This window comes from Drosophila elegans, unplaced genomic scaffold (assembly GCF_018152505.1).
Source record: "Drosophila elegans isolate 14027-0461.03 unplaced genomic scaffold, ASM1815250v1 contig_476, whole genome shotgun sequence".
NCBI lineage: Eukaryota > Metazoa > Arthropoda > Insecta > Diptera > Drosophilidae > Drosophila > Drosophila elegans.
The window spans coordinates 2214080-2228200 of NW_024545863.1; the positions used below are offsets into that span (position 1 = coordinate 2214080).

General features: G+C 42.5%; 6 protein-coding genes across 7 annotated transcripts; 2 read left to right on the top strand and 4 right to left on the bottom strand.

Annotated features, from left to right (window-relative positions):
* The first annotated feature begins 240 nt into the window (after positions 1-240).
* Positions 241-4515, top strand: LOC108148948 (dual specificity protein phosphatase 18). The gene is made up of 2 exons (XM_017276280.2): positions 241-535; positions 3723-4515. The coding sequence occupies exons 1-2, from the start codon at positions 441-443 to the stop codon at positions 4321-4323; spliced, it is 696 nt and encodes a 231-aa protein (XP_017131769.1). The 5' UTR covers positions 241-440; the 3' UTR covers positions 4324-4515.
* LOC108148947 (mitochondrial nicotinamide adenine dinucleotide transporter SLC25A51) lies at positions 4471-6618 on the bottom strand. The gene is made up of 3 exons (XM_017276279.2): positions 5900-6618; positions 5325-5454; positions 4471-5263 (listed from the first exon to the last, which is right to left on the bottom strand). Exons 1-3 carry the CDS (start codon positions 6433-6435, stop codon positions 4949-4951), a joined length of 981 nt encoding a protein of 326 aa, XP_017131768.1. The 5' UTR covers positions 6436-6618; the 3' UTR covers positions 4471-4948.
* A 423-nt stretch (positions 6619-7041) lies between these two features.
* LOC108148881 (60S ribosomal protein L32) lies at positions 7042-7986 on the top strand. The gene is made up of 3 exons (XM_017276185.2): positions 7042-7090; positions 7458-7557; positions 7619-7986. The coding sequence occupies exons 2-3, from the start codon at positions 7465-7467 to the stop codon at positions 7928-7930; spliced, it is 405 nt and encodes a 134-aa protein (XP_017131674.1). The 5' UTR covers positions 7042-7090; positions 7458-7464; the 3' UTR covers positions 7931-7986.
* Positions 7987-8524: 538 nt separating this feature from the next.
* LOC108148880 (serendipity locus protein delta) lies at positions 8525-10156 on the bottom strand. Its single transcript, XM_017276184.2, has one exon. It carries the CDS (start codon positions 10024-10026, stop codon positions 8728-8730), a length of 1299 nt encoding a protein of 432 aa, XP_017131673.1. The 5' UTR covers positions 10027-10156; the 3' UTR covers positions 8525-8727.
* Positions 10157-10687: 531 nt separating this feature from the next.
* On the bottom strand, positions 10688-12506 carry LOC108148964 (serendipity locus protein alpha). Its single transcript, XM_017276301.2, has one exon. It carries the CDS (start codon positions 12501-12503, stop codon positions 10911-10913), a length of 1593 nt encoding a protein of 530 aa, XP_017131790.1. The 5' UTR covers positions 12504-12506; the 3' UTR covers positions 10688-10910.
* A 40-nt stretch (positions 12507-12546) lies between these two features.
* On the bottom strand, positions 12547-14055 carry LOC108148965 (serendipity locus protein beta). Of its 2 annotated transcripts, XR_001774583.2 has the most exons (3): positions 13886-14055; positions 12770-13832; positions 12547-12702 (listed from the first exon to the last, which is right to left on the bottom strand). XR_001774583.2 is itself a non-coding variant. In XM_017276303.2 (2 exons), the coding sequence occupies exons 1-2, from the start codon at positions 13956-13958 to the stop codon at positions 12826-12828; spliced, it is 1080 nt and encodes a 359-aa protein (XP_017131792.1). In that variant the 5' UTR covers positions 13959-14055; the 3' UTR covers positions 12728-12825. The 2 variants fall into 2 exon arrangements, 1 of the variants encoding a protein (XP_017131792.1); XM_017276303.2 differs by lacking the exon at positions 12547-12702 and having other exon boundaries at positions 12728-13832.
* Between the last annotated feature and the right edge of the window lie 66 nt (positions 14056-14121).

Genomic DNA, 14121 nt, shown 5'->3' on the forward strand with positions numbered 1-14121 from the left:
TGTTGTTATACTCTCAGTCAGGGTATAAAATCGCAACATACTTGTCAAGTATACGCAGTGTATCCGATTTACCCCATAATTACAAACCAAAAATCGCTGGCAGCGCTCCCACAGGTGGAAGTTCGTTGGCAGGCGATTCCCACCTCAGCGCGCCCACACAAAACACCTTTACGCACCTCGGCGCATATATACTCACCACATCAACGGAAAACATTTTTCGAAAGCATTTCTGTTCGCCCTCGCTCAGTCGTCGTTGGTTTGCCAAAAAGAATAGTATCTCGTTCTCCCCAAAATTCCCGAAGAACTTCTGTTTGTTTACCGAAACGCCGGAGAGATCACGGCGGAAAATAGTTTTCATTTGTGGCCTGGAATCCAAAGAATTTGTTTATTGCGGAGCGTAAATTCTTGATTAAGTGGCGCGAATTCTTGAGAGCATAAACATGCAGGAGTTAATAGTCGGCGCCGGCGGAATCGGCGAGGTGCTGCAGAACGTCCCATATGTAAATGAGAATGTCGAGAACGAAAATCGCCAGAAGTGAGTCATTTGCACGCATATTTATCCGTAGGTTCTTGCCTAATACCTATGTTTGCGGTCGCCATTTGAGCCCGTTTTTGTTAATGGCAAGCTATACTAACACATATAGTCAAGGTCGCTCTGATGTCACCTCAAGCGGATATTTGTTGTTGCCTGGCAACTTAATGTGGTCAATTTCAATTTAATTAAAGTAATTACCTAGCTCAATTTGGATTATATACATTCCCCATGCCATTATTTCACATTATTGTTTGTTATATAGATTATCATTATGTTATAACATATTATTATTATATTATATGATGACAAAAAATAATAAATATTTTAATGGTTTTTAAAGATTTTAAAATAAAACATTTCAAAGCTTTATCCCAGAAAGGTAATTAAGTGTATCTGTACATTTGTTTTACACTTTTATAACGTTCATTATTTCTAAATGTTTATTTTCCAAATGGTTTCGAAAAACTAAATTATAAAACAGTTGTATATGGTACTTAAGACTAGAACTCTTGTTGCCTTAAATGTTTAAGTTTATGAATAAATTAAAACTAGTAAATAGCATTTAAGACAGATTTCCCTTCTATAAGCAATTATAAGGCCTCTTTTTGAGCACAATACTTCAAAATCGGAACATATGAACCAAATTTGGCCACATGCGTTCCTCAAATCTGATTTGTTTTTTGAGCCAAATTCTATCCTGAATTCCAATGTATTTACATGTGGGCATATTTTGAGCATGGCCTGCTTTTTCGCAATTGTTCCATTTATTCAATGCGAATAATCATGTCGGAAGCGAATGCTTACATTGAAATGCAAAATTTCTTGGGCTTTATTTAAATTATACTTGAGTTTTTCGGCGCATTCTTGGCATTCTTTATCGGAGGCCCTGACTCTGACAATTGAATTCAAGGACACCGTAATTGCTAAAATGAAATTAGTCATTTATCATGGGACAGACGGAGGTCTGTCTGCAGGTCTGTCAAAATTTTTTGGCAGTCGAAAAATACAATTTTTGTGGCCGAGGTAAAACTTTATATTTTGACAATGTCGAATTTTTGGCGGATTGGAATTTTGTTGCAAATTACAAGATATGAAACAGTATGGCTAGTTCCTTAAGCGTAAACGATCTTAGTATTTTTCCCAACCCATTAACCTAGTTATCTCAGAACAATCATGTGATTGACAATACAAAACTAGCCCAGCGACAAGGTTTTCAGATTCCTCCTCTATATAGCGAATACATAAATAATGGTCATGGAATTCGAAAACATCTCAATTTGTTCTTGCTTTTATTTTTGCATTCGGTGATAAACACAAAAAAACAAAATCCATAAAGGCGGGCGGTGTGAAATATTTTAATTTCACTTATTTTCAAATCAGAAATTTTTTCAGCCGATGCCACTGGCTTGGTCTAGTGAAAGTGACCGATGATTAATTTTGGCGCTTTGCCAGCGGAATTTGTGATTATTATTTAATGACGACGCGAAGTCGCCGTAAACATATAATAAAACCAAAAAGAAAATCTTCTTTTGACACACAGAAAATCGCAATGCTCTTAAGTAGGTATGGCTATATATTTGAAAACTTTATATTAATTTAAAAATAATTAAAGTATAATTGTTTTTCAAAATTGCCGATTTTATAATATTTAATATACATAAGTTATTGTACTGACCATATTTGTAATTTCCAAATTTTCGAATTTCTGCAAGGGTATATCTTCCTTCGTTGTTAAAAATATGTGAAGTGTTTAATTTTACATTTACATTCCTCAGTGGCACTTTTGGGTGATGACAGATGCGGGAAGTTGGACGAGGGGGTTTTAGGCACCTTCCATTTGATCTTTAATGACAAGAGGATGTCGGGGGATTGGGTTGATGGATAGGGCGTACAAGAGCCAGATGACAGTCCCCTAATTTATTTATTAGAATGCTACCATATAGGACAACAAGGAATGTTTCTATGCCAAAATTAAATAAATATTAATCTGTAGTCAAAATACCTTACACTTTAATGACTAATCCCTTTGTTTACTCTCTTGATAAATTATATATCAATTGAAAATCCAAAAAAGATTTAAGAAAAACAGAAAAATAAAAGTAGAAGCCAGCTGGCTTATTAAATAATAAGATCACTGACCTTATTAGCAATATGTTCACCCATTCCTAGATGGATTTTGATTGGTCTTCTCTTGTAATTAAATTGTTGTTTAGTCAAACACATTAAAATATAAGATATCGACGACGTAGTAGATTATATTCCATAATGTGATGACTGATCTGTTTGTTTACGCATTCGCCAAATACCATTATAGATCAATTCTATTTTCATTTCGCATCCATTTGTTATACACTCCGCGATACTAATTATAAACAGAAAATTTTGAGGTGTACAGATACAAATCTGCGTATATATGTATCTTAGCAATATGTTTATTGTTTGTGCCTACGCAGCGCAAAAACCATGACGTCGCCTGATAAATACGTAGGTGCTGGGATGGGATCTGCTGGGATTGGATGGGATCTCATGGGGATGGGGATGGAATGGCGCTGGTCTCTGGGCGATGTTGTTTTAGTTTCCATTCACAAAATTACCCTGGCTGTTTCATGTTGAGAGCTTTAGCAGTACTACGCAAATAATTCACGAATACCTGCCATTTGTTTATGGGTTATTTCTGTTTGGCTTAACACCAAATGTTCTCCTTTGTTCATTTGAGAAATGTTTTTATTTTATCTGTTTTTTCACCCTCTATTAATATATACATACATTAAATGCATTACGTTGTCCAGCCAAAAATTGGGCACAGTATTTTTCACCAGGATTCAGTATCACTTGTTTTTAAAATCTAAAATTATACATAATTATATATATTAAATATGACCATAAGCAAATTGGATTGAAAAAATTGAAGTATATTAATTTTGATAAATAGAAAAACATCAAACATAAAAAATGGAAGGTTTTGTATTTATAGTATATATATACAACAATATTCCTAAAACCAAGTAAAAGAAGTACATAAATAGATATTATTAATATGATGCCCACTTAAATAATCAATAACCCATTAAACTTTCCCTAAAAAAAATAAATAAAAATGTTTTTTTGCAATATGCTCAATATCTATTAGTGTTCAAAGCAACAAAATAATTATAAAAACTAATTGCTTTCTATTGCTTATTTGCAGTAAGCTGAATGCATCCAAGATAGAGGATACCACTCCGTTTCCTGGACTATCCCGTCTGACTCCTTCATTGATCCTTTGCGGAGCGGCGGCGGTGGTGCCTGCCTACATGGACAAACTGGGCGTGAGTTGTGTGGTCAATGTGGCCCCCGAACTTCCCGACACACCGCTGCCCAGTCATGGGAATCCGTTGTACCTGCGTATAAACGCCCAGGATCGATCGGAGGTGGATCTGTACAAGTATTTCGATGAGGTGGCCGACCTGGTCGAGGAGGTGCGTCTGAGTGGAGGCTGCTCCCTGATTCACTGCGTGGCTGGGGTCAGTCGATCGGCCAGCTTGTGTCTGGCCTATCTGATGAAGCACGCAGGGATGAGTCTGCGCGAGTCCTACCAACATGTCCAGTCCATCAGGCCTCAGGTTCGACCAAATTCCGGATTCTTCCAGCAGCTGAGGCGTTACGAGCAGGAACTAAGAGGCAGCAGCTCGGTGGCCATGGTGTACTTCGCTTCATTGGACAAGGAAATACCCGACATCTTGGAGCCGCAGTACAGGGCAATGGAGGACTTCTACCAGCGATACCGCAGTTCCCTGAGGAAGCGATAAATTCAGCCAATCACCTAATCTTAATTGTGATACTTGTCCCCTACTGCTAGACCTTAGATTAGATCTTAATATTCTATGTGCTTATAGATAACCACAAAATGCTGAAACTTACATAAGTCTGCCTAAGTCAAAGATGTATGCTTAAACTTCGTTATTACAAATACACTTTTATTTTCCTTTAAGAACATTGAATTTACAGCGTAAATTAATCAGTTTTAGTAACTTCAATGAATCACAAAGTCGTAAGAGAACAAACAACACACTCGTATTATATTGTACATCATCTATTATTATTTACACGTACTCGTATAGTAGCTAACTAAACCGTAACTCGTAAATGCTCACGTTGTATTGTACTTGCGCCAATCGCCATACAAAAACCTTTGGCATCCGCGGGGCGAATTGAATTGATATACAGATATGATGAGGAGGAGGAGGAGGAGGTATCCCCAGCTTAGGATGTGAATATGTACATTAAACATCTAGAATTCAGCTTCTCAACACAAGCGACTTAGACGAGACTTAAACCGAAAGAAATAATTGGCTAGCTAAAAGGCAGAAGTAACCGTTTGTGTACAATCAGCTATGTTAACTCTAATATCCGACCGCCGATGGTATTCCCCATTTACTCCGTCGTAAGCGGCAACTGGGGCTGCTGGCTCGCCAGTTTCTTGAGGTTCTCGTAGGCCGTGTTCATGATGCCCCAGCTGATGAAGGAGCGGCCCGTGTTGAAGGCGCATCCGCGGTAAAAGTTCGCTATGCGGCAGTCGCGCTCCATGTAAATTCGCTTGCATGCCTGCCAACTGCCCTCTGACCTCTGGCCCATTTCACTCTGCAACGACACCTTGATCACGTTGAGCGGATAGAAGATTGTACTAATGCTGGCCCCAATCACTGCGCCAGCTATAAATTCCTGGGCCGTGCGAGTCGACACGGATTTCTGCGGATTGTTTAAAGTTATTAAAGCGGTTTCTGCAGAAGTCAAGACAGGAGGCACTCACTCTTTTGGGCAGACTGGAACTGGCCTCCTCCCGCAGCACGAAGAACAACGCGTTGGACAGGCCGTTGCGCCAAAATACTGGTTCAAGTCCCCTGTAGAGCTCCCGAAAGCCATGGTGGGCCACCACATACCTGCGAGATAAGAAAGTACAAGTTTAGATAGTTTTGATCAGAAAAATTGAATCAATTGATTATATTTTGCATGGTAATTGAAAAAATAAATATTTGGTTTTATGAACTATGGCGATACTTTCACGATTGAACAATCCAACACCAAAAGTCAAGCCAAAGCGTTGAAAGCAATTGTACATACTACTAATCTCTATTGTCATAGCTATAGATACTTTAAAATGAATCTTATCTTATTGTTATGAGCTTGCCAGGCAGAATACTATACATAAAGTCTAAGAAGCTAAATTACATTATGGTTTTCAACTAGTTTTTAACAAGATTTTATTAGTAACTAACATGTGAGATAGATCATAAAAATATATAAAAAGTAAAATGTTGTTTCACCTAGGCCTTTTTTGAGAAACCTACTTATTTTACCATTGTGGTGTACTACGGCATTGCTCACCTGAATGCGTTTGGAGTATTGGCAAAGTGCTGGTGAAACTTGGAGTCGGCCAGCAGGGTTTGCACCCGTTCGAAGGGCAGGAGGATGGACTCGGCGCTGCCGGCGACCACTCCGGCGATCACCTTGGCTCCGTAGTCGTTCATGTGATAGTCCTCCACCAGGTACCTCCTCGTGCCATCGAACACCCCGAACATGATGGACAGGGAGATGGTCTTCTGGGCGAGAGGTGGTAGCATGCCGCGGTACAGGAAGCCCAATCCCTCCTGGCGCAGTTGCGCAAAGGCCGAGGTGATGGGCACTCCGTGGAGCATTTGGCGGAAGATCATCTTGTAGATGGGATATGTGGCCGCGATGTTGACGAAGGCAGCCCCGCATCCGCAGGCGAACTCCTCCCACTGGAAGGCCCCAAAGAATCGTTGCGAGAAAACGCTCCCATGTTCGCATTTTGCCTTGTCAGGGATGGTTCCAGATGGCACTCTGTTTGGGGGCGGTGGGTCGGTGGTTTTCGCGACATTCGGCGCTCCATCGTCTTTCATTTTGTTATTATCCTAACTTTAATGCTGGCGTGTGGAGAAGTGCGCATTTGTCACCGCGTTACCATTGTAACTACTCACACACTGGGTTTGTGCTGGTTTGTTTTGGTTCACATCGAGTTTAATTATATAATAATGAAGAAGAACCACGGTATGACGGCGGCAGCCAGTGTGACCGCACGTTGGCCTGTAGCGCATACCAAAGGACTTTGTTAAACTATTTACTGTTATCAAAGTTACCTTAAAATAACGGCTAATTTTTATTATATTTTAAAATTTAGAATAGTTTTTTTGCATATGTCTCCTGTTATTGAATTTAATTTAAAATTCAGAGTAAGCAAACCAAATCAAAAAAAAAGTTGCATTATAAAATATATCACATATGAATAAGGAAGTTATTATGAATTTTAAAGAGCAAGAAAAAAACACAACTTTGTTGTTAAAAAGATAATTTAGAAAACTTTAAAGCTAAATGAAAAAAGATAAGAAAACAGGAAAAAATTGATTAAATTCAGCGATATTTAATTAAAAAACATATGACTAACAGTGCCCCTAACAGCACGCTGAAATCGCGTTAACAGCACTGGCTGGCCTGCTTTATCCCCTTTTGTGCACGCGATGCAGCCACACTTTCTTTTCGCTTCTGGTTTCCGGCAAGGTATGTACATGAATTTCTATCCACGTGTATTTTAACAATTTTTTAGCCATAATTCTTAATTTTAGAGGTAATAAGTTCAACTCCGTTGGTCCGTGTGCTGTTTGCAAGTTAGCGGTTCGTATTTTGCCGAAAATTGGACTATTTCCTGTAAATCTCTGTGGAATCGCTTCTGTTTGTGTTGAAAATCCACAAAGAATAAAACCGCAAATGCTCTGGATAAAGCGGGAATCTAACTAAAAAAGCCACCCCAACTTTGTTGACTTGTACTTTAGTCAGAAATCCTATTGTTTAAGCATGAAACCTATTTATTAGCATGTGTTTATTTGAGGCTAGTGTACTAAAATGTGTTTTCATTGTGCATTTTCAGCATCAAGATGACCATCCGCCCAGCGTACAGGCCCAAGATCGTGAAGAAGCGCACCAAGCACTTCATCCGCCACCAGTCGGATCGTTATGCTAAGCTGTCGGTAAGTGGGATTATCAACTATAGTACTCCAAAAAAGATCTTACAGAGCAATTTCCTTTTAGCACAAATGGCGCAAGCCCAAGGGTATCGACAACAGAGTGCGTCGCCGCTTCAAGGGACAGTATCTGATGCCCAACATCGGTTACGGATCGAACAAGCTCACCCGCCACATGCTGCCCACCGGATTCAAGAAGTTCCTGGTGCACAACGTGCGCGAGCTGGAGGTCCTGCTGATGCAGAACCGCGTCTACTGCGGCGAGATTGCCCACGGAGTGTCCTCCAAGAAGCGCAAGGAGATCGTTGAGCGCGCCAAGCAGCTGTCGATCCGCCTCACCAACCCCAACGGTCGCCTGCGTTCTCAAGAGAACGAGTAAGCTTAAGATTCTTGCGAGTTTTTATAACGTGGTCGGAATACAAATTTGAAAACGTTCAAAGTGGACTTTTAGTTTAACTTAATACTTCAAGATTGGGTTAGGTACCGTGTTTTCAATGCCCTTACATTAAGCGTTTGTGTGGAGTTATCTAATGCTTTTGAAATTGGCATCGACAAGGTGCTTATTGGAAGCACTACCTGCATTTTCCGGATATCTCAGATGGCTTTTCTGCATGTTTATGTTGTGTAAATATTGGAATAACTATATCTCAGTTATCCATAACCAACAACTTTTAGGATGCCATTTTAGAAAATGTATGGATATGAATATTATTTGAAAACTTATGGGAATTAATTTTTGTGTTCCAATAAGTTAATCAATAGTATCCCAAATGTGTTAAAATAACCAGCTTTCTTTTTAGGTGATATTTATTTTTGAAAAATGCTTTACAAGGTATAATCTTGAAAAGAAATAATTACAAAACAGTAAATTAGATTTAATTCAGTTCTCTTCTGCAACATAATTCGTGCTAAGATTGATGAGATATTAATTTCTTTAATAACATAAAGTATGTATATAGAAAACTATAACTCATTTTCATTCGACGACTAATCGCCTTTAAATTTAAAAACATTTATTCATCTGTAGCAATAAGTGCGATTTTAAGGTATAGTAGTGAAGATACGGACTTCGAATACCAGTAAATTATATTTTGTAGGCGACATCTACAATATTCAAGTACAAAGAAAAGGAGATATATTAGGGATATACAATTACTTATTGTAGCTAAAGGTAGTTTATTTCAAGACTACGTCGTGATCAAATTGCAAATGGTGCTCCAGCTCCTTCTTGTTCTCAAAGTTGGTGTTGCATATGAGGCAGAAGCCGCTGTTCTCATCGTTGTCGGACATGATGACGGTCACGGCCGCCTCCGATTCGTCGACGTCCACGTGCAGCTCCTCGACGACCTGCTGTTCATCGGCAGGCGCTTCTTCCCGCACGCCGTACACCACATCGCCCTCATGGGTCTTCATGTGCATCTTGAGGGTGTATCGCTCGGTGAAGGATTTAGGGCACACGGAGCAATAGTGCCTTGGCCGGTTCTCCTTGTGGATTAGCGTGTGATGGTTAAAGGTCTTGCGCGACTTGAAGGACACATTGCAGATGCTGCAAATGATGGGATTCTCCTCGGCTTCGTGTCGCAGCCGATGGTTGTAGAGCAGGTTGTCCTGCGAGAACCGCAGGCCGCACTTCTCGCACTGGTACTTCTTCTTGTCCCAGTGCATGCGCATGTGGCGCAGCGTGTTCACCGGCCGCGAGAAGCTCTTGGGGCAGTAGCGGCACTGCTTCTCCGTCTTTCCCTCGTGCAGGTTCATGTGCAGCTCTAGATACTCCTCGTCGCGTCGAATTACCCCACAAATGGGACAGATGTGGTTGGGCTGCTTGGAGTGCTCCTCGCTGGTGTGTCTCTGGAGTTGATACCAGGAATTGAAGACCTTGCCGCAGGTGGCACACTCCTGCTTGACGCGTTTTTTCATCGGCTTGTCCTCGCCGTCGGAGGATTTACCGAACTGGCCCTCCGAATCGCCCACCTCCACCTCGCAGACATAGTCCTCATCATCCTCCTCGTCCCCTTCTTCATCTTCGTACTCCCTTTTTATGTCCATATCGGAGTCCTCCTGGTCCTTGACCAGCTCCACAAACAGGGCTTCCGCCTCGGCATCGGCATCTGTTTCGGTGTCGCTTTGAGGGACGTCCACCTCCTCCACCAGGAGATCTTCCCCAGCTTCTGGCACATCAAACTCGGACTTTAGAGCGCCCTTTAGCTGGTTTGTCAGACGCTTCTGGGTGGTCATCAGGTTGACCATGATGGTGTCGTACTCGGCCAGCTCCGAGAAGCACCGTGGGCACAGGCGGGCACTGGGCTTCAGGTCCAGCGACGTCTGGATGCAGTTGGCTAGGTGGGTGAGCACCAGAGACACCGTTTTCTGCGACGAGGGCACTTTGGCCGACAGCTTCTCGTAGCGCGTGGAACTCGAACTGGGGGAGCCCGCGTCGCTCAGCTCGACGGCGCCGCAAAAGAAGCAGGTGTCCATTGTATCTCGGTTCGGGATCAAGCGGTTTATTGTTTACAATCCCGGAGAGGAGATGGTCAAATTGTATTAAATTTAATAGAGTTGGCAAAATGAATGAATATCGGAAGCTATACTAAAACGCGTGAAATGCAACCATGGCATCATAACGACCAGGGATGGCGAAACAGTTGAAAAAGTGTATGGGGTGGAACGATGGGAAGGGAACAGGGGAGAAAATATGGTAACTGTCATTTTTTTATTAATTTATCTATTTAAACTAATTAAATTAAAATTTTAAATTTTTACATTCATGAAAATTTTAATAGCTATAAAACATCTTAAAATTTGATGTGTTTAAAAATAACAATTAAGCCACACAAAAATAATTAAATTTTTTTAAATTATTATTTTGTTAATTAGCACTTTAACACTTTTACAAAAAGATGTATAATTTGCATGAACAGTTTTTATTTTTTATAATTAGCTTAAGTAAATACACTTTTAAAATTAATGCATTTTTGGTACAGTTGTGTTTTAGGTATTAATTTATTATATTTAAAATAAAAGTCCATGATAGCTCTCAACCAAAATGGCTCAGATTTAGCTTAAAATATTTTAAAAGGTACCAACTTATTTTCTTAAAACAAAAACTTTTTAGTTTCCATTGAATTTTATTTTATTGCTCTGTAAAAAGTTCGAATTAATAAAGCAACTACATACATTTATACAGATTACACTTTTTTATTGACGTACTTATTTAAAATATTTGTCATGTTCCATCGCAAACAGTGTGTGGCTATTGTTTTCTAAATTTTAAGCAAAAAACTTCAAATTATTGAAGTATTTACAAAATATAGATTATCTTCATTTCTTGACTTACTTATTTAAAATATGATCTGTCAAACTCAATCTATTCTAAGAATTTCGGTTAATTGAAAGCTTATAAGATCGCTGTCATTATTAATGGATTCCACAAGTTTATCCTGCGGGTCAAGGACGGAACAATTTCCGCTCTGCTTAACGAAGGATCGATGTCTTTTAGATACGGATCGACTGTTTCGCACAAAAGTTCGGGTGACATTGCAGGGAATCGGGTCTTGGGTGACCACTGAGCAGTCGGGCTCCAGGATCTCCTTGCTTATCGAGTCCCTCAGCTTGGCCAGAACGGAGTACAGTATCTTGAGACGCTTTACGATGCGTTTGGGATCCACTGGAATGTCCAGGCTGACCACAGCCTGGCACTCACGCAGGATCAGGATGAGATCCTTGTGCACCCGCTTGCCATCTTCACTGAGAGTCGAATAATTAACAGGCAGCCGGAAGTGCTCCACCAAAACACTGCCCCTTTGGACAATCAGCTTCAGCTGACTCTTCTCCTGAATTTGGATACTTTTGCCCAGCATGTCCAGATAGTTATTGATCAGGGAACAACTGTCGATGATTTCGTGGATGACGTTGCGAAAGATCAGCAGCTCCTGGTTGAAGTGATCCTGCAGGATGTCCGCATGGTGTGAGGATGAAGCGGATTCTGGTAACTGGAGAGCTGGAACAATGCAGGCATCCAGGGATTCCAAAGAAGCCAGGCAGCTCCTCACAATGGTCTTCGTCTTTATGTCCTGCGAGAAGGCTATGGCCAGCACTCCAATCTGCTGGATGCGATCCATATTGGTGTCGAAGGTGGAGACTAGTTCCTGAGCGCCCTCCATGTCCTTTTGCAAAGCTTCCTTCAGCCTTTCAACCGATGTATTCTCCAATTCTATCAAGCTGACGAAGAGCAGATGCAGCAGTGCCTCATTTAGAAAGGATTCTAGGGCATAGAGAGCCCGCTCCAGGGAGAGGGCCTCCAGCTTACGATGACCACAATTGGGATCTCCAGACTCCTCATGAAAGGTGGCACATTCGCTGAGTAATGTCTCACACAGAGCAGTCAACGCCTTCTTGTCCGAGTTAATAGCCACATTGGCAAAGGCCAAGGCATGGCGAACTAGGTGATTCACTATGCCGGCCAACTGGTAGGTGTCCTCCATGAAACTCTCCTCCAGCGTGTGTAGCGAATTGTTGCCCCTTTGAGCCAGCAGCTCCATGTAATCATCCAGGTGATCTAGTGCCAGATCCATTAGCTCCACAAACGAGTGATCCTCCAGGTTCTTGACGGTGGCCACGCTGGTCTCCAGCTGCGTCAAGGATATGAGCAGTCGGCGGAGACACCAGTCCAAGCGATCGAGAAAGTGCTGCCTGGTCATCTGCGGCGCCTCCCTGATGATGGTCCGCTCCAAGTGGGTGATGCAAGTGACCACCTGGGTGAGGCACAGGAAGATGGTCTCCACGTCCAAGTTGGCGCCGCTGGGTGCCACTTCCGGCAGTCTGGCCTTCAAATCGCTGGCAAAGTCAAGAAAGGTGGCGCAGAACTCGTTTAACCAGCCAATGTTGCCCGTGCTGCTGTATCCTTCTGCAATCAGCTCACTGCAAGTATTTAACTGAAACAATAACGACTCCATATTCTAAAAGATGTGATCTGGTAATGTTCAAACTTTCGACTAAGCACTAAGCAAGCGGTCGAATGCCTTTAAATAGGCAAAACTAACAGGTAGAAAGGATATCTTTTGCTGGTTTAGAAGACATCTGCCTGTTTTATTACCTCAGCCTTCATAAATCCGCGAATTCCGCCAAAATACGCGATTTTACCTGGTTGGATTCCTGGAAAACAGGCAAATAACTGGTATTTCCGTCAATGATTGTTTAGATTTAATTTTATGATACATACGCGCACTTATGTACCCATAAGCTGGGCTACTTAGATTAAACTAGCAAAGGACTACCCTAAAAGAACGCTGTGGTGGCTTCCTTGGCCTCCGCCGCGTCCTGTTTCTCGACCGGCTGGTGGACTCGCTTGTGCACCTTCAGCGTGTACTTGTCCACGAAGGACTTCTCGCAATCGGGACAGGGATAGCGTGGCCTATCCGTTTGGTGGGTGCGCAAGTGGTGCTTGTAGGTGCGCTTGGTCTTGAACTGCTGATGGCACACCTCGCAGATCAGAGCGTTCTCCTCGGCGTCGTGGCGCATTAGATGGTTGTACATGAGCCAAGAGAGCGAGAAGCGCTCGCCACACTTGTCGCACTGGTACTTCTTCTTGTCCCAGTGCACTTCCATGTGGCGCAGGACATTCCGCTTGTGGGAGAACTTCTTTTCGCAGTAGCGGCACTCCAGTTCGGTCTTGCCTTCGTGCAGGTTCATGTGCAGATCTAGGACCTCGTCGTCCTTGACCTTCAGGCCGCACACATTGCAGGTGGCATGCTCGTTTTTCTGGCAGTTGTCCGCCTTGATATGCCGCTCGAGAACCTCCTGGCTGGAGAACATCTCGCCGCAGATGTGGCAGGGTATCTCGGTTGTTTCGGTGAAGAACTCCTCCTCGGAGGAGGGCATGCTGTCATCCGGCTCGCTGAACCGGAAGTCCTCGTCCAGCATCTCCTCCTTCATAAATTCCTCCTCCTCCTCTGTTTCCTGCTTCGAGGGCTGCGGCGCGGGCTCCTTTAGCGAGGTGGCATGGATAATCGTGAAGGCCGGCACCTGGACTTTGGCCCTCTTCCCCGCCTGCTGCTTGGTTTGCTCCGGTTTGCCCTCCACCTGCCGGCAGCCCAACAATGCATCCGCAATTTGGCGCTGCACCTGGCTGAGATTCCGCACCAGCCTGTCGTAGTTGAACAGATATTCCAGGCAATCCCGGCAGGCAGCCGAGTTGGGCGCGAGATCCAAGCGCTGGTTGATGATCTTCTCGAAGTATTTTAGGATATCCTTTATCGGCTTAAACGTTCCTGGCACTATGCAGCCTGCAAAAATTTCGGGTATTATGTTTTCCTGACTGGGGAGTAGCAAACCGTACCTTCTATTAACTGGAAAACGCCCACGGACTTCTCCTTGCCGCAAACGAAGCAAAACGGGCGCGTTGAGCTCATCTCGTCGCTTTCAATTCGAAAAAAATCGGCTTTAACAATTTAATTTGTGTATATTTTGTTGTAAACGCAAAGTTGCATTGGTGTTGGTTGTAAATCAGTGTGACCAAGTAGGAATTGTGTCAATAAGATAAAGACGGCAACTGTTCCAATGGTTACCTTGGAT